Source organism: Coffea eugenioides, chromosome 9 (genome assembly GCF_003713205.1).
Source record: "Coffea eugenioides isolate CCC68of chromosome 9, Ceug_1.0, whole genome shotgun sequence".
Lineage (NCBI taxonomy): Eukaryota > Viridiplantae > Streptophyta > Magnoliopsida > Gentianales > Rubiaceae > Coffea > Coffea eugenioides.
The window spans coordinates 13,034,021-13,061,956 of NC_040043.1; the positions used below are offsets into that span (position 1 = coordinate 13,034,021).

Consider the following 27,936-nt stretch of genomic DNA (forward strand, 5'->3'; position numbering starts at 1 on the left):
GATATGAATCACAATACAATTCTTTAAAGAATATATGATATTTGGAGAAATTCATGCTGTTCTTTTTAAAGAATTTGCTTTTGCTTTGATGTCCAAGATCGAAGTTAACCTTAAATTCGGATTAGATACCAACAATAATATGTATTTGCGAGATTTCCATCGTTTTCAATTTAATCTGGTCAGACAAGGCATTCAATGGCAGCCATCCATCAATTCGTTCAATGATTGTCAACTTGCAAGTGGTATCAAAATAGACTAGAAAATGAAATCAATCATGAAATTTTTTTTTTAAATTTTGCAAAATGCAAATCATCCAATCCGTCAACAATTCACAATTTCATAGTACCATACATGGGATAGGATGGGAAGCGCTATAAAAGAAGTACCCACATACCCACTAATTGCTATACAAAAGGCACTGATATTAATCTTAAATTCCAAAGCTGCAAATTGGAGAATTACTGGTAATCTACTACGCCAGTAGTCAAAACTATTTTCACTAAACTTTGCTTTAATTGTCTATGACTATTCTCGTATATAAAATTTCCAAAGATGCAATCTAGTACATAAGTACACAGCACCATTCATAACGCACTATTTATAAGCTAATGGACTATTTGATGTTGGATAAACGATGGAAAACTTTTTAGATTATTCTGGGAAGCAAATCTCCTTCTTCTGTTTTTCATTGATTTTTTGCTTTCGTACCATGAAAAAAAATTTTAAAAAAAAAAAGCTGGCAGGGGTAAGTGGTATGTGTAGTAATGGGAATGCTGTAATGGTAGACTGGTTCATGAGAAAGGTACAAGAAGCCAATTGACGTTCATTCTTTCCGACCCCAGAAAACAAAAATCTCTGCTTTTTCACATCTTCTTTTCATCTCAAATATCAATCCAGTAACCTTTAGCTTCTTCTGATAGGTTAGTCTTTTCAGACATAAATTTCATTTCCTCATCTTTACTTTTTAACACAGTCGCATATATGCATGCAAATGCTCATTCTTGCATTTTGCTGTACGAAAAACTTAAAGCTGCAAGCTTTTAGTTGTAATGCTAATGGGATTTTTGTGTCGAACTTTTATTTTGGAAGAACCAGAAGATTTACGTGAGGGCAATGCTTGTTTTTGTATTTTCTGGTGGTTCTAACGTTCTGCTTCGGTTTAAAAATTTGAACTTTTGCTGTTTCTTGATCATAAAAAGGTGCTTGCTTTATTTTACTGATTGAAGATGAATACTGACGTTATTTCTCCATGTTCTTTAACGGGGTTGATTTATTGTAAAAAAGGAAAATTTTGCAGAAAAAAAAATGCATGCTTGCCCAGTTAAAGGAATTTGAGTATTATTATATACTAGTAATTGTTATTATGAGAGGGCCTTTAGTCAGGATGTTTGATGGATTTTACCATGCTGGGGAATTGTCAAATTGGATGGCTTTATCACCTTGGCCTTTGGTTCTTTGGCGGCATTCATTGGTTGCTTTGCATTTTTTATAAATTCATTACTTTTCTATTTAGATCTTTCTTTTCGTGTCGTTAAAACCTCATGGGATTTCCATTTCATTCTCAGAGGCTATGGAGGTTACGTAGGGAATGCAAAACTTCAGAAAGCTGGCTCATAAATTTAACTGGTAACATATTGTCAAAGGCTTACTAGTGAGGGATTGTGATCTGCTGAATTTGGATGTGATATTTAGGTACTTTAGTCCTTATTTTACCATAGAAAGACTTTCAAATCTCGAATTTCTGTAAATTTTTGTCTGAGTTCCATGCAATATGTATCTCATTTGTTAGACTTTACATGTGAGTTTGGTTGAAAAGCCACTCTTATCCTTCCAAGCATAAAATAACTTTCAAAGAAATTGCTGCCTAACTACAGTGCATTTGTCACTGCTAATGTCATTGTGGAGTTCATCTCTTTGAACATTTATGTGTGTTAAACTGTGAATACTTCCTTAGTTCCGTCATTCCTTGCCTCCTTTTGAATTAGCTTCACTTAATCTGCATCGCTAAGTGATAATCAATCGTGCTTCTTGGCACATTAGGAGCATCAATTCGAGAAATTTCATGACTCTGGGAACATGAAACATGATGAGCAGGATAGAGGAGTATAACAGAGAATTGGAGGCTCTTCGTGTAAAGGAGAAAGTGGAGAACATGATTCATAATGAAGACTATGCTGGTGCAAGGGATACTTTGCAAAGAGCCCGTAATCTTTTTCCGCTTGGTGAAATTGTTCCTAAGCAGACTGTATGTGAAATCCTATCAGCTGCCAATATCAACTTTCCAGGTTGTGAGATTGACTACTACTGGGTCCTTCAACTTGTGCCATCAGCCAAGACATTTGACATAAAGCATCAGTATCAGAAACTTAGAAACATGCTGCAACCTTTGAAGCATAACTTCCCAGGTACAGATGTGGCTCTTAAACTCATAGAGGATGCTTTCTTTGTGCTTTCTGACAATCAAAAGCGTTCTGAATTCAATTTGCAACGTAGCACTGCCTGGGAAAATTATGAATCACCTCCTCTAGAAGCAACAATTTCCTCTGAATTGTCTGAAATGAAGGGAGGAATGTCTGCTCTAGCCTCTGGTGATTGTCAAAATGTATCTTTAGAAAACCTGGGGACAAGGAGTCAGGATTGTTTGACAACGGGCATGCATCTAATGAGAAATGGAGGAGCTTGGTCAAATTCTACCAGTAATACTTCCGAAGGAGATATGGCAGAAGTTATGCTTGACGTGAACACTCTATCAGAACAGAACCATGCTGTTTCAAGGGATCATCCATCCTCTTCCAGAAATATGGCCCATGAAGTGCTTTATCAGGATATCTACAACTTCGATGATGACAGAGAAGTAGATAATATGGCAATAGGCCAAATATGGGCGACACACCATCAATCAAATGAACATCAAAATCGCCGATATGCTCAAATTATCGCCAGGTCTATGTCTACAGTTACTGTGATGTGGCTGAAACCAATTCCAGTTACTAATGCAGAGAGAAGATGGTGTGAGGCCGGGCTACCTGTTGGATGTGGATATTTTCGACTGGACTTGGAGTCGGGGGAACATGTAATTGCACCTTTGCAGTTCTCCTACAAATGCTCTCTGACTACTGAAGTGGCAGCACAACAGTTTGACATGTATCCACAGAAAGGTGAGGTTTGGGCGGTTTATGAGGATTGGAACCTCGAAGAATGGTCCTACAATCCTGAAGTTACAAATAGTTGCAACTATAGATTGGTTGAAATTCTCTCAGATTTTTCAACATATACTGGATTTGACTGCACGTATTTGGTGAAGGTTCCAGGTTTCAGGAGCATTTTTCAGAGGGAAACAGGAGGAGGCTTTTCCATCACTATTCGCGTCCTTCCACGCATGTTATACGCCCTATCCCACAAGGTTCTGGCATATAGGTTAACTGGAGAAGAGATTGATGGAGTAGTCAGTGGGATGTTGGAGGTTGACCAGTTAGCATTGCCAAATGATATGAGAGGAAAACCAGACGAGGCAGATATGTGGAAGATGGAGGAGTCAGGTGGTAAAGCAGATGATGCAATAATGTCGGAGAGAAAAAGCCCAAATCTTTCTAGTTTGACAGGTCAGGTTTGGGCTGTCTACTGTGGAAGAGATAAAATGCCTCGGCAGTATGTGGTTATACACAACGTGTTCTCAAGAACCCAAGTACTTGTTAAATTTTTGGAACCTGAACCTGAACCTGACTTGGATAATAATTGGTGGCAGAAGAGTTTACCTATCGCATGTGGAGCATTTAGCGTTGGAGACGTAATCATGGGTATGAAAATTTCGCAGTTATCACATGTAGTCAAGGTTGGGAAAACTATGCCTGGCTACGTGATTTATCCTGCGAAAGGCGAGATTTGGGCTATGTACCAAAGGTGGAACTGTGAGTGGAAGCTTTCTGATCTAGAAAGTTGTGAGTATTGGATTGTTGAAGTTCTATCAGACTTCTCAGAAAGAGAGAAGATTGTGGTAGCTAGGCTGGGTGAAGTGAAGGGCTGCTTCACTTTTTTTCAGCGGCTGCAGCTGGACGGCTTTGAAATGATTTGTGAAATTTCGAGAGGTGAGGTCCATAGTTTTTCCCACAGGATTCCTTTTTGTAAAGTCCCTGGTGTTGGAGATTATGGCATTTCAGAGAGTTCTTTACATTTAGAACCCAACTGTTTGCCTCCAAAACGGAGAAAGCTGGCATGAAAATTAATTTGCTGGATGGAGAGGTGAAGTGTGAAAGGGCCAGGTTGAATAGTTTGAAGGCTTCTGAAAACGAAGTTGATTGCCATTTTGCAGTGAAAACTTGGTGTTAAGATTCAGAACTCAACTACCGCATAATCTTTGCATTCGTTGTTCCTGATGGAGAAAACGCTTTCCTTTTTTTTCTTTCAAGCTTTGTGTGCCAAACTGCTATTGAAATCTTGATTTGTGTTTTTTATCCAAGGTTTCAGGTGACGGCATAATCTTGTTTCAATACTGTTCTAGAATGCAGAAAACCAAAAAAACGTGCAATTTGAGATCAAGACACATTTGCAAATTAAAGTCTCCAAATCTCACTCGGTCATTTTCCTTGATTTGCCACGTAACCAATTAAATTACAAAATTCGCAAATTATTATTGTAATTCAATTCGAAGTACCATCTATTGTTTTACAGAATCTAGAGAGCCAAAATTTTGATGGCGATTTGAATCTTTTCCGAGTGCCACAAAAGTTGCCACAACTCATCGTCGCTGAATGGTCAATCTTTCACGAGTATCACTCACTGGATGGATATAAAAACTCGCAAAACAAAAAAAATACTCCGCAATAAACCTACTCATCTCCAAAGTCTACCTAAAAAGCTTTTCTTGTCCTTCTTTGTCCTGTTCTCCAGTGATGGGCATTCTATTAGATTATATGCCAGGTCAAGAACTATTGGACTCCGAGCAGCTGCCTGGAATGAAGGTGGGAAGCGCTCAATACGTGACATTGACTTGACACTGGCATCCACTGCTGATTCATACACATCCAGGTTGTCCATAAGAAATTTCTCCAACTGAAACAACAGAATCAACATCCAGTAAAAGGTTAAGCCATAATACTACAGAAGCGTGATTGAGACGTGCTTAAAGAAGTGCGCTTCAGCTATGCATTTAAAAAGTTAAACTAGACTAATTTGCAACCATTTTAAACATTAAAAACAGAGACAAATCCCAGCTCAAAATGCGTTAAAATATTACCAACTTGTGCCTAAAACAGAAGCAACTTTGGAAAGGAAGAGAAGTAAACAAAGGGAAAACAAAAAATTATGCACACAAGATGAGGAGCAAAATAGCCTGTGTTCTTCAAATAATCACAAAGGAAGGATAAACTGTGTTGAATACATGGCTACATAAAGAAAATCCAAAAGGAGGACCGGCTTTGAGAAAAAAGTAAAAGATAACAATGCACATGTATTCATGGTCCAACAAAGTATGTTCCACCAACTAAGCATTGTAAATAAGGACTTGACCTAAAAGAAGTTCCATCACAGATGGCACATATAGGCAAAGCATCACAGTGGTGTCGTTTATCATATTCTACTGGAAGCACGAAAATTTCAGTACTAGGAAATATTCCAGCAGAAGAAATTAATGCATGGTTTTTGATCCACAAATTCTATGGCCAGTTTATTCAGAGAATCCTTGTGGATCAGCACTATAAGATGACTTTCAAAGTGTGAATGGTGAACATGCATAAAGCTGATCTCTAGGACCACGCAAAGTACTATGACTACAGAGGGTCCATGCAACAGTTTATCCACAAATCTCAAAATAAAACCATGCTTTTAGTTGCATGAATTAATCATATACCAAAAAAACTCGAGGAATAGAGTGTAAGTAACATGTAAGCAAATCTGAATGCCTTCACCTATTATGTAGCTAAGAAACATATACGTAAAGTGTATAAAGCAATGTAAACAAATGTGCAAATTTTTAACATCAATATCTAGAAGAAAACCATTAACTTGAAGGGCTAAAAAAATGCATAATTTGAGATATTCAAAAACCATTAACACATGGCCAGCTTAAAAGAAAGTGAAATCTAATGAAGCCACATCAGCATAATGGGGAAATTAATAATAGCATCATACTTTACATGCTCCAACTATGATTGATGCATTTAATTTCCTTCTAGATGAACAAGTCCAGGACCTAAAGTTAAATGGGGCACAAACCTTCTTATCCTTTCCAGTCAATGATATAGTTGAAATCTTTTGTGATAGCTTTTCTGGAGCCTGCTCTTCCTCCATGATGGCTAATGCATGCTCTATACAGCTGTTTGATCTACTTTCTTTTTGCAGTGTCTGCAACTCCTTTATCACAGCCTGATACAAAGAAAATGGACAAAAATAAAGAGACAAACAAAGCAGTCAACACGTGAGTAGACATGGAAGAACAAGCTGCCATAAACCTGAAATTTCATAAAAGAAAAATAAAAGATGGCCCTTTGGTTATGACTATGTTTAAATTAACCAAATCAGCCATAGAGGAAAGTATGCACACCTGATCAGCTGTCTTCAAATTTTGAAGCTCTTTAAGGGCTGTATCAGCTAGAAAGCGAACTTTGCAGTACAAAGCATAGGCTTCTGTTCTCTTTCCAGCCAAACTATAGGATTTGGCTAAATAGAAACACCTGCCAACAAATTGAGAGCAAGGTCATCATGTTGAACAATCAAAACATTCTCAATCCTAACACCTTGAACCAATTTTCATGGTAACAATAGAAAAGTAGAATAAAAAAAGCAAACTTAAGAATATACATTTATTTGACAGGATAAGTTAAGAGAAGACAAGACTTTTAGACAATAAAATAAACCTACAGCCAACTTATACATTCACAAGAAAAGAGTGAAGTGAAAGCCTGTAAGAGACAAAAGAAACAAACAGCCAAAAAAAAGAAAATACAGTGACATAAACCGAACCTTTCAGCTCTGAAAACCAAACTTTTGAGCTCACACTCTTCAGCAAAAGCCAACTCTTCTGGCTTTCTATCTCTTCCAGAGCTAACTAAATCAGAAAGATCAGCAGCATTCTGCCAGTTGGAAGAGCAGTTACTAAATTTTGACACTTACAAGTATGCCTACTACTATTGCTACATGCACAAAAAGATTGCAAAAAGCTAGCTATATGAATTATGGGTAATCACCTGTAACAAAAGGTCATATAGTCGGACAAGCTCTTCAGGCTTGGTAACTTTTTCATTCTTATCATCACGGACCTTATTGAGTTTGCTTATAGCAATGCTAACCAATAACTGGTTCCTTTCGATGGTTCGCTGTCCTAAAACAGCACCAATAGCTTTATCAAGGCCACTAAGATCATCTTTCATGCTTTCAGAATTTCCTGCACTAGCCTAAAAGAGAGCATAATGTGAAAATCAGTAAATCCGGAAGGAAGGAAAAAAACATATCATTGTTCCTAATAGCAAAAAGTGCACTAAGATGACAAAGTACTTGATTACACAGAATAAAAAAAAATGGGAATCTCATGCTTCTCACCAAATCATTGCGAATGCAGCTTCTGGCTTCATTATATGCAGCAAATATTTTGTCAAATGTGGCAAGTCTTTTATCTGCCGGAAGAGAGTCTGCTTTTGGGCCATGAATGTCCTTCTCCAGTTCCTGAGCTGATCAAGTTCGCATCATAAGAAAGGAAAAACCTTCAGACTGGATGATAAAGCTATAGAAAGTACTAATCAACTCAATGAACATAAAATGGCTAAGAAAGCGGATGCATAAGGTGATATCAGATTACATAGGAAATCAACATCCTGTTGGTTTTTATCAATCTGTTTAATGTTGGCAATACAAAATGAAAGGAGCAGAAAAGCTTTCAGAAACATCGAGAATCCAATTTAGAATTGAGATTCACTTAAGAATAACTTATTTTGGAGCAATCAAGCCACAAAGTACATGGAAGGGACTCCCAGAATTTATTTTGATTTCTAGGCAGCATCCTCTATGTTGGCGTTCTGATTGAAATCAAGGTACTTAACCCAGAAAGAAATCAGTCAATAGCAGAAAATTTTCTGTGAATGAGTTTATGATGTAGCATTAGAGATAGAAACATGTCTATCTAATTACACCAATGCAGTGAGGGCATTACACAATTCATTACAAAGTTCAACCTAGAAAGGCCAAATGCCAGTCTTTAACACGTTCCTCTGTATGACCTGATGAACTTACTTCAGAAGCACAACTTATATAAGCAGCAAACCTTAAATGAGCAACTTCTGCAATGCTAATATTCTGATTACACATTAAAACCATTAAACTTTTTAAATGTTATTTAAATGGTGATTTCCAAATAAAAATAACTGTCCCAAAACTATTCTTGGAAAAATACAACAGAGAACATGCTGTCTAAATTTGAATTTCCAGCTAAACTAAAAAAGCTGTCAAGCAAACAATTCCAGCTTCTAGAGTCAACCCAAAAAGTGGCAATGCAGTTGCAAAAAGCAGATACAAGGAAGAAAAACTTAAGTATCCATTTTGCTCAGAAACCACTATGACTTAATTATGTCATGATTCATTACTAACCTTTCAGTATGGACACCCTTGTTTTTGCGTTTGATATTGGAAATCGGTGCCCAAGCCAATGGAATTCTGTCATTGATGCAGCCTGCTGGGACCTAGCCTCAGACATAACAGCCTTTTGATCCAAGAAAATGCAGTTATAATTAGATACTAAGCTGAGAAATTCATGTTTCCAAGTTGTCATGACAAAAGTTGTGGAATATGATTCTACCAATAGTATAGCCACACACCTCATTAATCACCTAACTCCTGAATTCTATTATTTAAGACTCACCTCCAACTTTGCTCTAAACAGGTCCAAAGCAGGTCCTTCCATTTCACCTATGCGTAACAATTCAGAAGTTTGTAAATTTGACTCGCCAATTTTGTGTAAGCAGTATCTTATGCTAGGTTCTAATTCCTCAACCCGCTCACGGCACAAAACTTGGTTCTCAAGGTCTCCATATTTCCCAAGTTCCTCATAAACAGCCCTAAAGAAAGTAACTAAGTTAGCCAACAAGGGAACTGTACACTTCAAGCAACATCTTGGATATTTAAAGGAGAAACAACCATACTAAACATTTAGTACCTGGCACTTTTGAAACTCTTCAGTGCAACTTCCCAATTCTGATCTTGTTCAAATAACAAATTTCCCCTCATATAAGCTGCATAGGCCTGCAGTTTAAGAATTGATAGTTTCTCAGTACAGAGAATATTACTTGCATGCAAAAGTTACAAGCAACAGTGTGAAGAAATTGCCAAGTCAACAACATTGACAGGCTGAAACTCCACCACTAAGCAAATGGAAACAGAAAATGGCAACAAAATCTTCAAAATGTCCATCTGAGAAAAGAGTTGAAGAGCACATCGATTGCTAAGTGAGAATTGTTTTTACAGCTTGCATGTACGTCTAGAACTAGTTAATAGTTCATCTGATGCTTTTAATGAAAACGACTAAAAAAGGAAAGGAAAGACAGTAAGAAACAACTGAATTGTCGGCATTGATTGCATAAGCCAACTTCCACTAAGTATGACTGTATTGTAAACTATATCGTTGGTTTTAATTGCAGTGATTGGAGATGAATCCAAACCATCCATAGAAATTAACTTTATCTTAACATAAATAGTTGCTTAGAGATCATAAAGTGATAGATTCTCCACCATATCATCTAAACTAATCCAAGCACTAAATCTGAATTATTCGTAAATACCTAGTTTGATATGTGCTGGCTACAGTTATCGAATGTAAACTTCTACCTAAACCACTTGTAACAAGAAAAGAACGGTCAAAGGAAGAAAATTAGTAGCAGACTATGAAGTTTACTTATTAAAAGCATCTAAGCAGGTTATCTCTCATGATTCTAGCAACACCACAACTAGGGATGGCAACAGGAGCGGCTTCCCGAGGGGAGTGAAGCAAGGGTGGAGGGGATTTTTCTCCCCCTGTTTTAAATGGGGCAGGTGATGGGGGAGGACCTCCACCACTAAATAAATTTTGAAAAAATGTAAGTATCTATAGCTAATTTTATACATATATAACATACACATTACAACCACACATCAATAATATATGCAAATATATTATAATTTGAGAACTAAAAATATCATAATGTCAATAAAATAAATTTTAAAATATCAATAATATCTAAAAGAATGATTTATGAGGTTGTTATTGATGTTATATACGTGGACAAATAATGTCCAAATAAAAATTATAATTAGCCAACCACTATGGAGTGGGGTGGGGCATGGCAAGGGTAAGGGAAGCGGGGGACGGGGCAGGAGTGGGGGGAGATTTTAGAACACGGGGCTGGGGAAGGGGGAGGGATCCCCCGCCTTCCCCCCCCGCCTTCCTCCAAAAACCACGGGCCCTATTGCCATCCTTGCCCACAAGTGAAAGGAAATACAGTGAACCGAATAAAACAAAAAATTCCTGAAAGAGTCTGTTAGAAATAATTAGATTATTTGTATACAGGGCACAGCAGCAGTGCAAAATGATGAATTAATCAGCACACCTCTGCTTCCAAAGATGTCCTAGAATCTCCCTTAATGGAACACAAGTCTTGAAACAAAGTAGCCCATTTGACTGCTTTTCGCAGCCTACCAATCAGATAGCCACGCTGACGTGCATTTGGACCATCTGGCAGCGTTTTCTTTTCCATAGCATGGCTCCAAGCTCTTTCTGCTGTATAAAGAACCACATGAAGATACCTACAGTGTCCCCAACCACCACGCAGAATCAGGATAGATTAACGACCATTAAGAAATTATTAATGAGAGACAAAACAGCATATTTGTTCTTCAAATAGCAAAAGCGAAATTAAAACATTTACCAACTGTAATGTCAATCAAATTCAACCATTGGTCTTGGCAATCTATTACCTCACTTCAGTGACCATAGAAGCTGTAATCGCCCTTTTACTATATTTACCACGGCCATGCGTGAATTTCAACGACTTGTACAATCTCCTGAGCCGAGCAGTACAGTACCTCCTAAAAAATTTGCAAAAACTGGTCAATTTCACATTCCCTCAATAGTACAACTCTATCACACCACATTTTTCACAAATTTAACCCTGCCACCTCTAATGATCAATGTCATAAATTCCCTCATAAACCTATATAGAGCACACTTACGCTTATATACTGGTAAAAACAATATCAAACGGCATTTCTTACAAAAATTAAACCTACTTCCCGGAACTTCATCGTACCAAATTACTCATAAACATATACCATAAGTGTACAAGCGTAGGTTATACCGGTAACGAGCGTAATCGCCAAACCGCAATCCATGCTGCATCTGAGCGGATTTCAAGAGCTGCAAAACTGTAAATTCACCAAAAAAAAAAACTAAATTATCACCTCAAAATTAGCTGTCTAGAGCTTTATGGGAGAGTAAATTACCATTGATAGAGAACCTAGGGCTATTAATCTGATCAACGGATTCCGAATTCTGGTTGTCCACATCCATAGCGGAGGAGTTGTTCTCTTTGGCCATATCGTTAATGTGAAATCTCCGTCAGATCTTAAATTTGGCGTCGTCTTTATCGGAATTAGCCCGACAGCTTGAATGTAGGTGGCTTGAAAGATTCTGAAGATGTCCAAAATGCCCCTGGCTTGTGGCACACTGCCGGCGGCGGGGTTTTCTGGTTTAGTCGCTGAGTGAACGTAAATGAAGCCTGTTTGGTCTCGACATAAAAATCCTAGTCTCCTCTGCGTTGTCTACTGTTTAATGGATTATGACAAGTACTGGAGTCTAATGTGTAATTCAAATTGTTTATGGGTACGTGGACAACAGACTTAAAGCCTAGGGGTCATTGTTAAATTTATCATAGCTTACTAATTTCGTCCATCATTTATATGAATTTAGTATCCACAACTAGTTTCTTCATTTTATTTATTTATTTATCTTGTTGGGTTTTAAGGGATTTTTTCTGCATTACTACTTTCCATTGCTCTGTGGAGTTATTTTTTTTTCTTAACTTTGTAGTTTCTGTTAAAACCTAAGAGTTTCAAAATGTTTGAGGCTGGTGATGACATAAAAATTAGGACCAATAGCAAACCTTAACACTTCCAAGAGTATCCTTAGTTTCACAATATAATGGGTACTACCCACTTCCAAGTTCCACACTGTGCTACTTTACAAAGACACGGTAATGTTTTCTATCCCTCCAATGGCAAATTTTGCCAATTTGCTACCAGTATCATTTCCTTGCAAGTTAATCTGAGAAAAGAACCACATACAAAACAGAGGGCTCAAGACCAATATATCTTTGGCTATATTTGCAGCTTTAGCATCAGATTAGTAATTGTAAACTAATGGCTTTGGTTAATCATATTTGCTAGCTTCAGCTTCTGCAGCATCCTTGCTGCCTTCACTTGCTTCTGATGTTGCCCAGCTTGCTACAATCTCCCCAGGCCAGTTACTTGCAATTGTCCCATATCCTAACTTGTTCTTAATTGGACAGATTGTTGCAGCAGAGTTCATCTTGATGCAAACCTCAATATGTTCCATTTCCACTACGCTCAACTCCTCGTGTTGTATTCTCACTGTTCCTGAGTGGCTTTATGTGCAACCTTGTCAATATCTAATCTGGATTCACTGAACTCTGCTTTGTTCTATCCTTACATATTAGTCATCGTAAATTGCAAGCAAGCTGAATGTGCTCCTTCCCAGCAATTAAAAAAATCCCTTCAAACTTTTGCAAATTACAGAAGGCAAATATACCTTCATCCAATTGGAAAAAAAAACCACCCTGAAAAGCTCCAAATCCTCACAGTGAACTAATTCTCACTCGCATATTTTGGGGATGCCTTGCTAGAGCATATCACCTACATATGAGGTCTCTCAAACATGTAGTAATAGAGCTTGACCCTGCTAGTAAATGGGAAAATGACTATTAAAGTCATGCAGAGCCAATAATTCGAGTCAGTAGTTTGTTTACACACTGTGTGCACATGTGACATTCGTATAGAAAGTAACAAAAAATTTTCTAGTATTTACCATACCTATGACAGTAGGACCCACCCAATATAGATTGCACCCGTGCCTTCTTCACAATTACAGTTCCTAGAAGATGGCAAAGTTCCTGTGTTGAGTAAGACTTCTCTGGCTGCATAGAAATTCACAGGTTTAAGCATCATCAATGACAACCTAAAAAGCCATGGCTAGTCAGCAATTTGCTGACACTCTGTTCATTTTCAATGGACTATAACATGTCTAATATGTAAAGGAAACCTGTGTATATGTCAACAAAAATCTCACAAGATAACCTGGATATTAAGTAGAAAGCCAACCAAGTACAGTGTCCATTTGCTATGTTGCCACAAATTGATTAGTCCAGTATATTCTCCAGCTCAGCCTCCAAGGAGTGAGTTCAGCATCCTCTGAAAAATTAAGAATGATGGAAACCAAAATTAGTCAACCATTCTTAAAGAATAATGCAAACACAACATCGAGGATGTGACACTTTAGATTTATCTGAAGAAGTAATTAATTGACTATTCTCAGTCTTTTAACAGCTATTTTCATGATAGTGTACCTATAATCTTTCACCTCGATCCTGTAACTGCATCTAATTTATTTGGGAGAACATTTTAAACTGCAGTATGTAAATATCTTGAAACATCCAATGGGGCATGTCAACCCTAAAAGGGCCCATGCAGTCTGCAAGCAATGGAGTGAATACTTATTTGTATAAAAGTCAGGTACAGTAACAGGAGGTATCATACTAATTGTAAAGAAACATGACAGGTACTCAACCTATCCAACTTCCTGCAATCTGATCTCGATTGGACAAATTTGATAGCAGATAACTAATCTAAAAAATGTAGTTAATTACCCTTGAGAACTTATACTCTTATGGATGAGAGCATCACAATCATGACGATCTGCATAATTGGTTCCTTCTCTAATACTTGATTCAAAAAGATGGAGCGGCGCAGAGCATTCCTATATTACACTTCAGTAGCAGCAGGAAAGTCCTCACTCATGCTCCACTCATTCAATCCTTTAACACTCATCTCAGAGCAAATTATCCGGATCTCTTCCAATCTTCCTTCCTCTCTGAGACCTGCGAGAAGCTCATTACAAACAGTGATAGTTGGGTAAAGACCACATTCAAGCATTGCCCTGTACCAGATATATGCTCCAACAAAATCCTTTAGCTTGCAGTGTCCTGCAATGAGTGTGTTATATGTATCAGCATTAGGAATCAATCCTCCAGCCCTCATGCCATCAAAAAGATCCTTGGCCTTCTCAACCTTGCACTCCTTGAAACAACCCAAGATCAAGACATTGAAGGTCATCCTATCAGGAGGAATCCCTCTTTCTACCATTTCACTCTGCAGAGAAAATGCTTTTTGGACTTTTCCATGCTTTACATAACAATGAAGAAGCTCATTGTATAGGACTCGATCAGGAATCAGGTTTATGTCAGACATTTCTTGAACAATTTTCTCCAGTAGCATCTGTCCCTGTTTTTCTGCTTTACATTGTGCAATTAGAGGATGGTATGTGCTCAAGGTCGGTTTAACACCTGATGCTTTCATCTTCTCATATAACTCAAAACACTTCCAGGTGTTCCCTGCCTTGGAATACCCTGATATTAAGGAATTGTATGTGATGACATCAGGATGCAGACCGATGCTTATGATTTTCAAAGCCAACTCTTCAGCTTCTGTAACCCTCCCTCTTTTGCAGAGCCCGCTAATGAGTGTGTTGTATGTCACTAGAGTTGGAGGTAGTTCCCTTTTCAACATTTCATCAAGTAAACTAAATGCATCTTTTATGTTTCCTCTTCTACAATGCTCATCTATGAGTACATTGTAAATTTGAGCATTTGGCAGAACCCCTCTACATATCATATCCCTGAGTATCACTTCAGCTTCCAGATGCCTACCATCCTTGCATAAGGAGTTTACTAAAGAACCACAAGTAACAACGTTGGGATTTATTTGATTGTCTTTCATTTCCTCAAGAATCTGAAAACACCTCTCAAACTGACAATTTCGCCCATAGCCCTGAATCAGGGTGTTATATGTCTCTAGATTGGGACTAATTCCCTTCTCAATCATCTTCTTAATCCATTCATTTGCATGATCCATCTCGGATGCTCTGCAGAACATGTTGATCACTGTATTAAATGTGATCCAATCAGGCCTCAACCCAAATTTCTCCATTTCTCCAATTGTTAAAAGCACCTTTTCTTTGTTGCCTTCTCTGCAGTGCCCATCAACCATAGCATTAAACATTACCTTCGTAGGAACAACCCCATTTTCCATCAAATGCTTCATTAATTCCTCGGCCTCATCCATTTTCCCTTCCTTACACAATCCATTAACCAAAACGCCGTAGGTATACTCATTCAACTGCACCCCTCTACGACCAGCATCTTCATACAAAGCCAATGAAGCATCTGTATTTCCAGACCTCAAATGCCCATCAAACAGTATGCTATACGTGAATGCATCTGGAACAAACCCATGAACCTTCATTTCCTCTAACACTCTTCCTGCCTCCTCCATCCTTGCCGCCCTACAAAGCCCACCAAGCAACGTATTATATGTGACAACATTAGCCTCCACATTATCATTTTTCATCCTCTCCCTCATATTAAACGCCTCCTCCAAGTCCCCTGCTTTACAATATCCATCAATGAGAGTATTATAAGTCACCCTATTCGGCAACACTCTTCTATCAACCATTTCATCAAACAGTTTCCGCGCATCCGCCACTCTCCCTTCTTTACTCAAACCCCCGATCACAACATTATAAACAAACCCATTAGGCTTTATTCCACATTTTCTCATGCGCCGCATTTGCTCCACTGCTCCCTCCAAATCCCCCAACTTCACAGCCGATTGTATAGCCTTACCATAGCTAAACTTATCAACTCGAATACCCGAATTTACAGCATCTAAAAACACTTCCAGGGTCTTATTATACTTCCCAGAACTAACCAATGATTCAAGAAACAGGTTAAAAGCGTAAAGAGAAGGAAAGTTGCCGTCTCTTTTGATTAAATCATAGACCTCAGTGGCCTCATCGGGGAGCTTTAACTCGGCATAAAACGATAAAAGAAAGCTAGAAAAGATGGGTTTTGTAGGAGGAGGCGAGGATAGGGAGTAGAGGGTGTAGAGTTGAGAAGCTGAATTGGAGTGAATGAGAGTGTTGAGGAGTCTCTTTGCAGTTTCGGTGCGGTTCTGTTGCAGTAATATTCGAAGCTTTCGAAGGTGTTGCTGGAGATTTTCGTCGGTTGCGTGGGCAGCTTCATTCGCGGCAGTTTCATTGTGGAGGGGCGGGGCGGAAGGGAGGGAACAGAGGAATTTGCATTGCCGGATAGAACGGAATTTGGAGGGAAGAAGAAGAAGACGGACCCGACGTTTTGCCATTTTCCTCCGGACAACGGTTTGCCATTCCTCGTAACGTTGTTCCCTTTTCTTTTGTATTTGATTCAAGTGAAATCGATTTCTTGAAAATCCAGTTCAACTTTTTGTTTATTTATTTTTTTGGAGTTCTCTTTTTGTTTTTGAGATTTTCAAGTGAAATAGAGTTCAACATTTTTTTTAAAAAAAAAATCTTTAAGTGAACTTGATTTTTTTATATAAAAAGAAAAAAAATCTAATTGACTCGATTTTTTGGGAAATCTCACCCCTTTTTTTTTTGGTTCTTGGGATTTTGTGATAGAGCGGTTTCCCCTCAACAAAACCCATTAACAATATGTATTACTATTTTCTATTTTATCAGAAAAAAAAAAAAAAAAGTGTTACCATTTTAATGCCCTGCTTAGTTTAATCATTTCCTTTTTTTAAGATTGAACAAAATTTGGTGCAAGAGTTAAAAATGATATTAAAGAAACCTTTAGAGGATACATCATTTCAATCACTACATGTACACATTAAACCAAGGACAATTTTTTTTCTCTACATTTAAAAACACAATAATGTCAAATATTTTTTCCGGATCCATGTTGCTTTTTACCTAAATTTTTTTATTCCAAGGTTGATGAAAACTTTGCCTTACTGATTATAATTAGCCAAACGGTTCAGACAATTATCGCATAATAATTCATAAATTAAAACATGGTGCAAATCTATATCAGCCGATTTCTGCATATAGTACATCTTAAACATGGGACCTAAATTATTCCTAATGCGCTATTATTCTGATGACAACTTCACAAAAGAAGGCCAAAAGACCCAAAAAGAAAGCAGCAGCACAATTTGCCTGCCTCTTCGCTTCATTATTGCTGACTGATTCCAGCAAAACTTCAAGAGAGTCTTGGGTTGCCGCTTATTCCCATAACAGTCTTTACTGAAGCAAAACACTAGAATACACTCTGGTCATCATGCTTTTTTGTACCTAAAAAAAATGCCAACCAATTCAAAGATCAATGCGAAGGAAAAACAATTCAGCGTTGTTAAAATGGGACATTACCAAAGTTCTGCAGTTCACAGAGTTGACAACTTTTTGCTGAAGTTGATCAAGAAGGTGCGGATTTCCATTGGAGCTAGCTCGACCACCAACTTAATGGGATCAACAGGTCCCCCTCTTGAAACCCTTTGGGATTTATGAGTTGAACCTTCTGCTGACCAAACTAGTCTTTTCTTTTCCATGTCTTCCCTCTTCTGGTTAGCAGATAAGCTTGTTTCTGTAATTTGAATAATCTGCAGGAAGTTCACGAGGAACGATTAGTGATTAACCAATGCAAAGTTTTACTCATATATAAGTGATGAGAATCCAAAGCAGCGTGCTCAACCTGTTTATTGGGAAATAACTTTTTCAACTCCACCCTTGCTGGTACTGATAGGTCCTTGTCTTCTCCAACCTAGTACAGACAAAGTAAGTGTGTGGGGCATTAAATTTCCACCACTGTAGTATGATCGGTGGCTTAAGATATAACATGGCCACAACAGAAAAATGAAACAATATCTATATAAATGTAAAAGAAAAAAGAACCTCGTATAAATGAGCCAAGCGAATTAAAACTTCTCCATTTGCAAGCTCCTATAAACCACACGGACAAAAATATGATGAACTCATTAATTTGGACAAGAAGATGGTAAAATTCGAAGGAGCTTGAAGGGTACCGTGTTAGATTCCAAAACATACCTGGAGAGTTATCAATGCCACATTATCAGGTAAACTATAGGAAGGATCAATTCCTGTAAAGGTTGGAACTTTAAAATTGGTCATCTCATCTCCGTCCTGTGTTATATGAAAATCATGTAAGAATATAGTAATATTCACACAATGGCAATAAGATCGCTTGAGGTCTTTCCCATACCTGCTCGCTGAAGGCTAGAAGAAGTGGAGAGTATATCTCCTGTCCAAATGATCGACGCCACTTAGCTCCCTCCCCAAGTGGATCAATCCTAAAATATAACTTGCCTTGAACCTGAGAGACGTGTTATTAGCACTAACAGAATTATGTGAACTTATGAAATGAGAAGAATTCATTTTCGCTTCTTTACATTATATAAAGCCTTTACCATAAATCACCAGTTGGTTTAGAACTCATGCATTCTGGAAATTAGAAACACATACTAGAAGCGAAGAATTAAGATAAACTAGGATTTTTTGGATGCCAAATTCTGATTACAACCACACTAGCTCCATTTGTCAAAGTAGCAATAGCAAGCAGAAACAATTATATAAGACAACTAGAGAACGAGGAATTTGAAAGTGTTTGCTATCTTACGGTTAGCCCTTTGCATGCACTAGGAATACAGACTGTTTCATTTAATGCCTCTGCAACGCCTCTACTATCATCAACAAGCAGTCTCCTGTAACCCACAAATAAATAAAAGTGCACAAGTCACCCTAACATTAACTTTATTAAATTAACCCCATAATCAGAACACCAGGAGGAAAAGAAAAGGAAAAGAAATGGCAAGACTTAGAGCAGGGGAAGAGGATGCAAAAACATGGAGTAAACCTGTGAAGCATCAGTTCCAATTGCCCATCAAAAATGCTAGATCCTCCAACAGATCTATCAACCAAGATTGAGAACTCGGTGTCCTTATCTTTCATATAAATTCCAAGATTGATCTGAAAGATGAAAAAGCCACTGTTTGAATCCATTTACTAGTGCATAACCAATATCCTATATATAACCTTAAACCTTCCCTCTCTAATTGACCTGAAAACTGCAATGAATGGTGCAGCTAAATATACAAGTTAAAAGGTCATGGCATATCTAAGGTAAGAGAAGAAAAAAGTTGCTTAGCGTAGGAAAAAATCATTGAAGTGGACACTCTTTTCGTCACCAATCCTTAAAAGTCACACTTAAAATGGATTATCACCCTGTCCCAAACCAGAAAATAGGAAATATGGATACTAGTCGGGTTGCACTTAAAATGGATCAATTTTTATTTTTTTAACCCTCGCGCCTCTCCCTACACCCTTCCCACTCTGGGTTTTCAGTTAATCCTTCTTAATTACTTTAATTGAGAAGTACAAAATTTCCAATCCCAAGTTTTCGTGTAACTGGCTTGACTGTTGGGTAAAACACAAAATTAGTACTGAAAAATCGAAATGATAGAATAGAAATAAGTAAAAGAAAATCTCCAAGATACCCACATACTCGTGCAGTATTTGTTTTATTTTTATCAAAGACATACTCAATCAATATTTTCTGTAGCTAAAGTTCAATTCCAGACAACAATCGCTAACAGAATTCCACGGGTATTCATTCAAGTCACACTAGGATACTGGGCAATGGGCATACCTAGCGACCCAGAATCAAAAAGCAAGAAACTCTCATAATTAGGGACAAATCAGGTGACTTAACTGTAAAATGAAGAAGATAAGTTAAGCCCCGAAGAAAAGGAACTGCAATGTTCAGGTCTTGTAAATTAACATCTTTGTGCATAAGTTTCTCCAACCCACTAGGTATGTCAAAAGCAACACAAACGTGACTAAGAAGAGCTACTCATGATGAAAATTTTGCTTTAGTAATTCGTCATTAACCAACTGATTAGCTCATATGTTACCAACAACTCCGAAATTTAAGAGCAGCTTTTGTCAAACCTTTGAAACTGCAGGGTGATTGAAATTAAGAATAAAAAACTTTCCTGTGAGATATTAGCTCTATTTCCACAGCAGACCCCATATTTCTGTTAAGAGCGGTTCAATAGTTTGTTTTAAGATAGGAATTTTTGGATATAGTGAAACACTTCTCATGCAACCCAAGGTTTAAGAGTCATTTATTAAGTATAACACAAACATACTGGGTAATAGTTTCCTGCCACAGGCTGGTTCACTTGAAGGTTCCAGTCAGATCTGTAGTCCCGAATCTGCAAACAAAGTTAATATAACAATATAAATGTACCTTTTAACATCCAAAAGTTTTGAACATCTAATAAGCTTTACCCAAAAAAAAAAAACGAATTAAACGTCAGAAAAGTGCCATACTTGGGGGAAATAAAACTTGATGCACAAGAAAAGGATTATGTTACAAACCCGTTCAAGGAAATCTCGACCATTAGAATCTGTATAGAATGTTTTATTGTTCTTGATGGTGGTGGTAAGTTGTGTTACTACCTCTTTGCCAAGTCCATCATTAATGGGTATGGGGCCAACCTGGAATAAATAAATCTTGATTAGGAGCCACAGCTGAAATTGAAACTTCATCTACTGAAATACCCCAAAAGATTTCTATCCAAGAATGCACTAAATTGACAACTTACAATGAACTCAACCTCAGCATGCTGCTTTTCCTTGTAGACTCGTGTAATCTGACAAATGACATGTTGCATACACTAGTGACAAAATAAAAACTCTGCAAAACAATAGTGCTTTATTGTGTGTCCACTATAGAGACGGTACTAAGGAGCAGGGAGATGAGTGTCAGTGAGCGCAAGAATTGATGAATAAGACAATCTTTCATAACGCTTCTCATGGTATTCTTCTAGAGCTCTTGAAAAATTCATAGCATGTCACAATTCAGAGTAATTTATAGCTTGCCACTGGAATAGACTTAATATGATACAAGAAATCTGATGGAGGAAAGGGGGGGGAAGTGGACATAAGGGAACATGAATAAGAGGCTTAAATATCAATTAGTTGCACAATAACCTGATATATCCACGAAGTTACACTCTGATGAACTTCATCAAAGAGCGGTCCCCTAAGAACTGTAATTGGTATCTGTTACATCAAAAAAATAAATAAAATAAAATAAAACTTTATTTTTATTTTATTAGAGGCAATGAGGGATCATATTGGTTAAACTTTTGACATGATTTTTGTACCTTTTCTTGAGACTGGATGGGAAATGTGGAGTTAGGCCGGAAAACATATGCTCCAGAAGCCTTCAAGATTCAAGAGTAAAAGTTAGGCACTGTTGGCATAATCTTGAGCTGAAGACAACACATAAACAGAAATAGGGGAGAAAAAGAATAACAGATCTTTAAGATAAAACTAGTTTTCATGTGGAAAGAAACATTAAAGTTTAAGACAACTATAACAAGTTAAGGAAACTACACAAGTTAAAAGGTATAATACCTGAGGCACCACAGGTGCAACATCCTTAGTACCATCATCTCCAACATAATAACTATAAGATTGCTCTAGAGAGGACTTGACCTTGTTAGAAAGAAATCAGTTAGTAAAATTGATGTTAATTTAACTCAATTTTAAAGTTTGAAGAAGATGATTAAAGGAAAAAAATGTCGTAAAAATCACAACATCCTTTGCATACAGCTGTTCTTACAAATTTATGATGGTTTGTAGAAAGGAGAGAGGGGAAAATAGAGGGATGCTAGCAAAGAAAAAGCTTGCCCTCTATTTAGGTGTGCCTTCATAGTGTAGTATGCATAAGGGGCGGATATATTACATAAAAGAAAAATATTTACCATGTTTTTGCCATTAATATATCCAGTCAGTTTTCCGTCACTTCCAGAGTATACAAGCTTCAAATTCCCAGGCCCTACTTCAATAGCATCATTTTGATTCCCATCAGATCTGTAGAACTTCTCCCTTACTGAAGTAGTAGCTGCGCTTACAACAGGTGACAAAAAATGGAATATTGAACAAGAAGAAATTTGGAGATTAATATGCTGAATAACAAGTCACAAAAAACTTTCAAGAGACGCAATCAGATGGTTAACCTGCTCTTTTACCACTAGTGACAGTGTATGTGCTAAAACCTAGAGGAGGAACCACCACTTTGAAAGCAAGCCAATATAGGGGGCCTCCTACAGGGGATTTTCCAACATTTGCAGTTGCATAAAATTCCCGTAGGGCCATTGCAGCATCAACTACAGGAAGGATCTGTGATTCGATTTCTTTTCCAGTGGAATCTTGAACAATGACATTCGCGCTGACAACCTGTGGCGAGTTTATGACAAAAGATTGGGAATTCAAAAACAGCAGAAAACTTAGTTGCCTAATGTTTTGCAACATCAGAAGTTACTCACAGCTAACCTGACAACCATGTAGGACTAAAAGCAAAAAGAAACAGAAAAGATGTCCATATACAATAATGCATGTAGATACCAGGCAAAGTTGCAGATTCTTTGGAAAAGGAAGTCTTGCTTGAATATACAATGAGAGAGACAGTTAGCAGAGCAATGTTAAAAACATGGACCAACTGTAATAGCGTATAACATGACAAGAAAAAATATCGTAGGATAATCGCTGTCCAGGATAAAGTAAGAGAAACTTGCTGTTCATGCCTCAGTTGACCTTCTGTGAATTGCTTCAGGATAGTCTCATGTGCCACTGAGTATTTCTTATACAAGAGATATTCAAATAAATGTATTAAGGGTCAGCACAAGGAGACAAAGATCTGTAACAAGCAAACTACAATCTTCTCGACAATTCAGTTAGCATAATGAAAAAGAAACGGCTATATTCCTTGCAAATCCAAAGCTCGCACTGCAGGTTAGATAGATTAGCTTCTTTACCTTTTTCCTTGACTTCATGTACCCACATGTTTTTAGATATCCAGTTTTCAAAATGATTTATTTACTTATACTTTGTGCATACTTGTCTTCAAGCTCATCGAAGTCAAAATTCAAAATGCAATAGAAGCAAACTTGTTCAATGGAAAAGTTATGTCAGTTGAATGATAACACTAAAAGGATATTTGTTTCCAGTTAAGAGAAATAGTTACCAGTAATAAATGGGGCAAAAAGCTAGATAAGGACGGTAAATAAAATATCTAATGCATACTCACAGGAATTTTCACAATCTCGGATCTTTTCCACCCCAAGGAGTTATAGATCACGACCACCTACAAATAGACAGTATCTTAGATGGCCTATCTCATGCCAGTTACTAATAAGGGAAATAGAGAAACTCATACAAAAAGATAGAAAGCATTCTAGAAAGATTCACTTACTAATTTTTTCCCAGGAGATAAATTAACTTCAGATGGAGGACAATAACTTATGTTCAGAAGTGGGCACTGGTAAAAGAAGGAAAATGACATGTTACAATCAAATTAATACAAAACCAGTCAGCTTGATACTCAAGAATAAAAAGGGAGAAGGTATAGTTTATCTTAGATTTGATCTAACAGAGATAGTCCATGGTAAATAGACATTCTTGCATGAAGTCATCACCACAAATAGAAAGCGCACATGATGAACAAACAACAACAATGTCTAACCAACCTCCGAAACAAAAAGGAAACAAGTATTACTTGTAGGAGAGAGGAAAGGAAAAAAGAAATCATTGCCTGGTTTAGTAATAAGGATTAATGAACTTCAAACTTCAAAAATGAAGATCCTTCCATAAACACCATGCGTATTGTAAAGCAATCAGAAAATATTGATTTCAGTTAGACATTTTATTTTTAAGTGATCTTTCAAGAAAAAAAATGTAACCTTGTAAAAAAACCAAATAAATAAATTCCAAAGGCAGAAGCTAAACAATTCAATACAATTGTTGAGATACATCTTATATCTGTCCAAAAAACAGAAGTCTATGGAACAGATAGGCATTCCCGTACCAGACAAAAACCAAAGGCCACTATTTAGATTAGTATCTGCATTGATTTTTTTGAACAAAGGTCAAAAACTAGGTAGATTCTTATATGTTAGAATTAGAGCAAAAAGCATTCGCAGCTTAGTTTTAATGGACAAGGTGCTGATGAAAATCATATCTTGGGAAGAAATAAAGTTAATAATCAGCAAATATTGATAGAGCTCTTCCAATAGATACCTGTTGTAATTTAAGTCCAGACTCTGATGATGATTGTGCTATATAAGCGAGTGAAGTAGAAATCACATCTTCAGCCTGATAGTTCTTAAGTTAGTACCAATCATCTGGAAAATGAGTTCACCCAAACCATCAAAGAAACATCAAAGTTTCAATCATCTGGAGTATAATTTACCTCCTTGTAACCTATTGATAGACGTTTGGCATAGTCATTTGCCACATGTTGCTGTTCTGTTCCAGTGACAGCATCATGATGTTGAGCAATCCCTAATGCATCACCCAATGAGTCAGTGCTTGGTCCAGCTTCATTTCTTCCTTTGAAAAATTCGAGTTGCCTAGCTGCCTGATAATGTGTAGGAGTCTAATTAGGAACAAAGAACTGAAATACTGCATACGCAGCAGCTCCATAGCTATCAATTAAGATAAAACAGCAGATGACCTACCAAATAGTACCCACTCAAGATTCTAACATAGCGTTTAATTGCAGGTCTGCTGGTAAAATATCCAGTCCAATAAGCATTAATGCGGTCTGCATATCTGATGAGCAGCAGCATTAATTCCCAGATTAATGACAGGCAGCAAACCAAGAGAGTTGTTAGCCAGCAATAAAAAGGTAAACTCCCAAATCTTGGACTCACGGGAAATAATCATCAGTTTTAAGAGGCCAGGACTCTTTAGAAGCATATTTTGCCTCAGTATAAATTGATGGTGTTGAATATAATGCATTGACGCGGCCATCCTACATACAAGTGCATTCAAAGATCAACGCATTGAACAATCTGAAAAATCATGAAAATGAGAAACGACTAATAGATGATTTGCTGGTGCAATTTATAAAGAAAGCAGACATTCAGCACAAGGACTTTGAGTTATAGACCAATCCGATTTACTAAAAGTGAGACTGACTTCATTGACATAATGAATGAGCTTGTCCATGTTCCGAAACCATGTCCGAGCATACTGATACTTGAAATCTGTTCCCATGGTCCACATGACATGATTTGTTCGAGTAATATTAGCCTGTCAAAGAAACAAAGAATTAAAATTCCTTCTTTCTGATAAAACATCACCTAAACAATTAAGCAACAAATTATGAGCTATTGTAGCAAATGCCTTTGAGAAAATGACAAATCAACTGTTACCATCGTATCTCTAAACAGATTTTCCTTTCCCTTAGTCAGGATGTATAGCTGACTTATCATGTCAAGTCAAAATTTACATGCAGTTCTTCTTCTTTATATCAGAAAAAAATACCCAACTGAATATGCAAGTAAATTTTTACAACAGCAAATTATATCTGGAGTCGTAGGAAGACAACAAAGATGAAATTGTTCACAATGAGCATCAAAAGTTCAGAACAAGTGGAGTTCGTAGCATAAAAGCTAAAACTAAAATATGACTTGCCTGTGAAAAAGCAGCAGCAACAAAATCATTCACACGATCTTGAACATTGTAATCAAACAAATTCATATCATCCTGCAGTTTATTTAAGAAAATTATCATCTGCTTGTACTCACCATATATTGAATAACCAGTTATCTTATTTCTCTATAGATACCTGCACGATATCAGAATCATCATTTACTTCAAAGTAAAAACCACTTGGGGGTTCATAATTCTCTGGGAATGCACCAGCAAATATCTGTGAGAGAAAGAGAGAGACTGCCATTTAAATCCCTAGCAATAAAATAGGCAGTCATAAAAATGCTTGAGAACTAAAAAAGTACTGCAACTAACCTGTGCTGAAGAACCCAAACTCTTAGAACCCTGCCAGACAACTTCAAGAGCCTTCTCAGCTTTCCGTTTTGCTCTGTCTTGATAGTCAATGCGTCCAAAGAAAAAAGAGTCAAATCCAAGCTAAGCCAACAAAAAAGCATGAGTCAGTCCATTTGCAACATATGCTTTGTATCAGTTGTCCCAAATTGGGACATGTAGCTATACAAAGACCGGCCATTTCTCTTCAAATTTTCACCTCAATCATACACATTGAGCTTTGAAGACAAAATGGTCGACAAAGAATCCACATTTTTTTTGGCAAATAATCAACCATTGAATATAATTTATACACCAACTATTACACATATTCAGCAATCCATTAGAAAATAATACCTCTGCCCCCAAAAGGTAGGCCTGAACTGCAGAATGTCCAAATGGATCAATCTGCCAACCAATCCTTGGAGTCACATTGAACTGCTCCTTGATGTATCTGTGACCTAATGTTGTCTGATCTATCATGTCAATGTAATGAGTTGCTGCCTCATCATGCATACACCAGCCCCCATTTCTACATCAAAGGACAAGATAATATATATCCTTTAGAACCATAATCCCAATAAAAATCACATGTTTGTTACAGTTTCCTAAACAACAACATTACTGAACTCAACGAAACAGAAATTTGACACCATTAGTCGGTAGTCAATTTCCTTTCTTATCTATATCTTGACTCTTAGAATGCTCAGAATGTACTGTCTGGATCTATTAACTCCATACATGAACTCTAGTTGGCCGCCATCGACTAGTTGCCTGACTATCTTCTGCATTGCAGGACTCTGATCCCTCCACCATCTCTGGAAGAAGGCCTGTCCAATCAACCCCACTTCATCAATTTTCCTTGTATGAGATCCCTCTAAATAACCACAAAGTATAAAGCACAAAACTTTCCATACGAATTGCCAATATCAAATACTAAACCTGTTCAACATAAATGAATTTTCGATTCTCATCCGCCAGTAATGCCGGAATGAGAGAATCCAGCACATTTTGCACGCAAGCACCCTGCATAATAAGTCATACATTGTGGTCACCAATAAGAGAGAGAGAGAGAGAGAGAGAAGAGAAGAAGCAGCAGCAGCAGCAGCAGAGTACTGAATTACAATAAATCAAGTTAAAAAATGCAAAGAGGGGAACCTGTATTGAATTATTGGAACCAACATAGTACTGATCAACAGTTTTGAGCCATCCAACATCATCATGAGAATGAGGAACTAAATGAACATTAAGCTTGTCAGGCACAATTTTGGCACTGGTATTGTAGACCATATACTTTGATTCCACGCACAAAGCAAAACCCACAACAAAAATCAGCAGCATCAACTTGTTAGCCATCCTTGGCTTGTGTTCAGTCACCTATGAGGCCAATGATCGTACACGCGATCCTCACTTAAAAAGGGCCTACGGACACAGACAAGACAGAATCACTACACTCAAATAAACCACTGAATGCAGACATTTGTGCAACTTGTAATGGAATTCAGCTGAAAGCAGTAACAGTTATAGCCGGAAACTTTGTCAGTTTCAGGAGGCCTTTCTTTTCGGTTACACAAATGGGTTCGATGATTAATGGTTTTATCATGCGGGGCTGGCGGGGATGAGTCTTGCTTAGACTTTTGAGTAAGTAAAACGAGAAATACTAGTAAAAGCAGAAATGGTGCGGAGTGCGAGTGGAAAGAGGTACAGCGGAGGTAGCTGTGTTGACTTGACTGCTGGAGCGAGTGGCCGGAGATTCTGCTTGTTTTTAGCTTATCCTCATACAGCTACTTTCCCGGGTATGTTTTCGCCCAGCAGGTAAACTGGTGAGCAGGTGTCGTATTACTGTTTTTATTCATAGGAGTAAGGATACATTTTTCTTCAAAAAGGAATAAGGATACATAATTGCGTACTTACTTAGCCTCCTTCCCAGTTATTTGATCGTTTTTTGGCTCTAATTTTTG

At 37.4% G+C, this 27,936-nt stretch overlaps 4 protein-coding genes across 7 annotated transcripts; 1 reads left to right on the plus strand and 3 right to left on the minus strand.

The window, feature by feature from the left end:
• Nucleotides 1-884: 884 nt before the first annotated feature.
• Nucleotides 885-4,507, plus strand: LOC113783147. Of its 3 annotated transcripts, none has more exons than XM_027329209.1 (2): nt 885-920; nt 2,041-4,507. In XM_027329209.1, exon 2 carries the CDS (start codon nt 2,084-2,086, stop codon nt 4,214-4,216), a length of 2,133 nt encoding a protein of 710 aa, XP_027185010.1. In that variant the 5' UTR covers nt 885-920; nt 2,041-2,083; the 3' UTR covers nt 4,217-4,507. The 3 variants fall into 3 exon arrangements, with proteins under 3 accessions (XP_027185010.1, XP_027185009.1, XP_027185011.1); XM_027329208.1 differs by lacking the exon at nt 885-920 and adding an exon at nt 1,570-1,692; XM_027329210.1 differs by lacking the exon at nt 885-920 and adding an exon at nt 1,586-1,626.
• Nucleotides 4,508-4,550: 43 nt separating this feature from the next.
• Nucleotides 4,551-11,724, minus strand: LOC113783149 (signal recognition particle subunit SRP68-like). Its single transcript, XM_027329211.1, has 13 exons — nt 11,458-11,724; nt 11,313-11,379; nt 10,933-11,043; nt 10,566-10,761; nt 9,140-9,225; nt 8,846-9,041; nt 8,575-8,686; nt 7,534-7,661; nt 7,182-7,388; nt 6,958-7,067; nt 6,539-6,668; nt 6,211-6,360; nt 4,551-5,049 (listed from the first exon to the last, which is right to left on the minus strand). Exons 1-13 carry the CDS (start codon nt 11,549-11,551, stop codon nt 4,831-4,833), a joined length of 1,806 nt encoding a protein of 601 aa, XP_027185012.1. The 5' UTR covers nt 11,552-11,724; the 3' UTR covers nt 4,551-4,830.
• Nucleotides 11,725-12,143: 419 nt separating this feature from the next.
• LOC113783583 (pentatricopeptide repeat-containing protein At5g12100, mitochondrial-like) lies at nt 12,144-16,446 on the minus strand. Of its 2 annotated transcripts, none has more exons than XM_027329768.1 (4): nt 13,896-16,446; nt 13,327-13,440; nt 13,063-13,166; nt 12,144-12,928 (listed from the first exon to the last, which is right to left on the minus strand). In XM_027329768.1, the coding sequence occupies exon 1, from the start codon at nt 16,444-16,446 to the stop codon at nt 14,011-14,013; it is 2,436 nt and encodes an 811-aa protein (XP_027185569.1). In that variant the 3' UTR covers nt 12,144-12,928; nt 13,063-13,166; nt 13,327-13,440; nt 13,896-14,010. The 2 variants fall into 2 exon arrangements, with proteins under 2 accessions (XP_027185569.1, XP_027185570.1); XM_027329769.1 differs by having other exon boundaries at nt 12,144-12,950.
• Nucleotides 16,447-17,056: 610 nt separating this feature from the next.
• On the minus strand, nt 17,057-27,784 carry LOC113783582 (probable alpha-mannosidase At5g13980). Its single transcript, XM_027329765.1, has 31 exons — nt 27,494-27,784; nt 27,134-27,397; nt 26,918-27,001; nt 26,717-26,805; nt 26,333-26,507; nt 25,961-26,080; nt 25,782-25,865; nt 25,628-25,699; nt 25,130-25,243; nt 24,862-24,962; nt 24,667-24,760; nt 24,399-24,566; nt 24,227-24,301; nt 23,403-23,468; nt 23,238-23,294; nt 22,168-22,387; nt 21,913-22,052; nt 21,563-21,643; nt 21,310-21,369; nt 21,134-21,205; nt 20,746-20,793; nt 20,519-20,638; nt 20,287-20,352; nt 18,993-19,105; nt 18,756-18,840; nt 18,342-18,452; nt 18,167-18,262; nt 18,014-18,061; nt 17,814-17,882; nt 17,497-17,721; nt 17,057-17,418 (listed from the first exon to the last, which is right to left on the minus strand). Exons 2-30 carry the CDS (start codon nt 27,329-27,331, stop codon nt 17,506-17,508), a joined length of 3,042 nt encoding a protein of 1,013 aa, XP_027185566.1. The 5' UTR covers nt 27,332-27,397; nt 27,494-27,784; the 3' UTR covers nt 17,057-17,418; nt 17,497-17,505.
• Nucleotides 27,785-27,936: the final 152 nt, after the last annotated feature.

Coding starts and splice junctions, on each gene's coding strand:
- LOC113783147 (XM_027329209.1), top strand. CDS start 2,084: ATGATGAGCAGGATAGAGGAGTATAACAGAGAATTGGAGGCTCTTCGT.
- LOC113783149 (XM_027329211.1), bottom strand. CDS start 11,551: ATGGCCAAAGAGAACAACTCCTCCGCTATGGATGTGGACAACCAGAAT. Junction 11,044..11,312: donor GGCGATTACGCTCGTTACCG/GTATAACCTACG, acceptor CAAATTTTTTAG/GAGGTACTGTACTGCTCGGC. Junction 5,050..6,210: donor TGACTGGAAAGGATAAGAAG/GTTTGTGCCCCA, acceptor CTGTTGTTTCAG/TTGGAGAAATTTCTTATGGA.
- LOC113783583 (XM_027329768.1), bottom strand. CDS start 16,446: ATGGCAAAACGTCGGGTCCGTCTTCTTCTTCTTCCCTCCAAATTCCGT.
- LOC113783582 (XM_027329765.1), bottom strand. CDS start 27,331: ATGGCTAACAAGTTGATGCTGCTGATTTTTGTTGTGGGTTTTGCTTTG. Junction 24,963..25,129: donor TCATTCATTATGTCAATGAA/GTCAGTCTCACT, acceptor ACTTGTATGTAG/GATGGCCGCGTCAATGCATT. Junction 20,353..20,518: donor GTCGAGATTTCCTTGAACGG/GTTTGTAACATA, acceptor CTTTGTTTGCAG/ATTCGGGACTACAGATCTGA.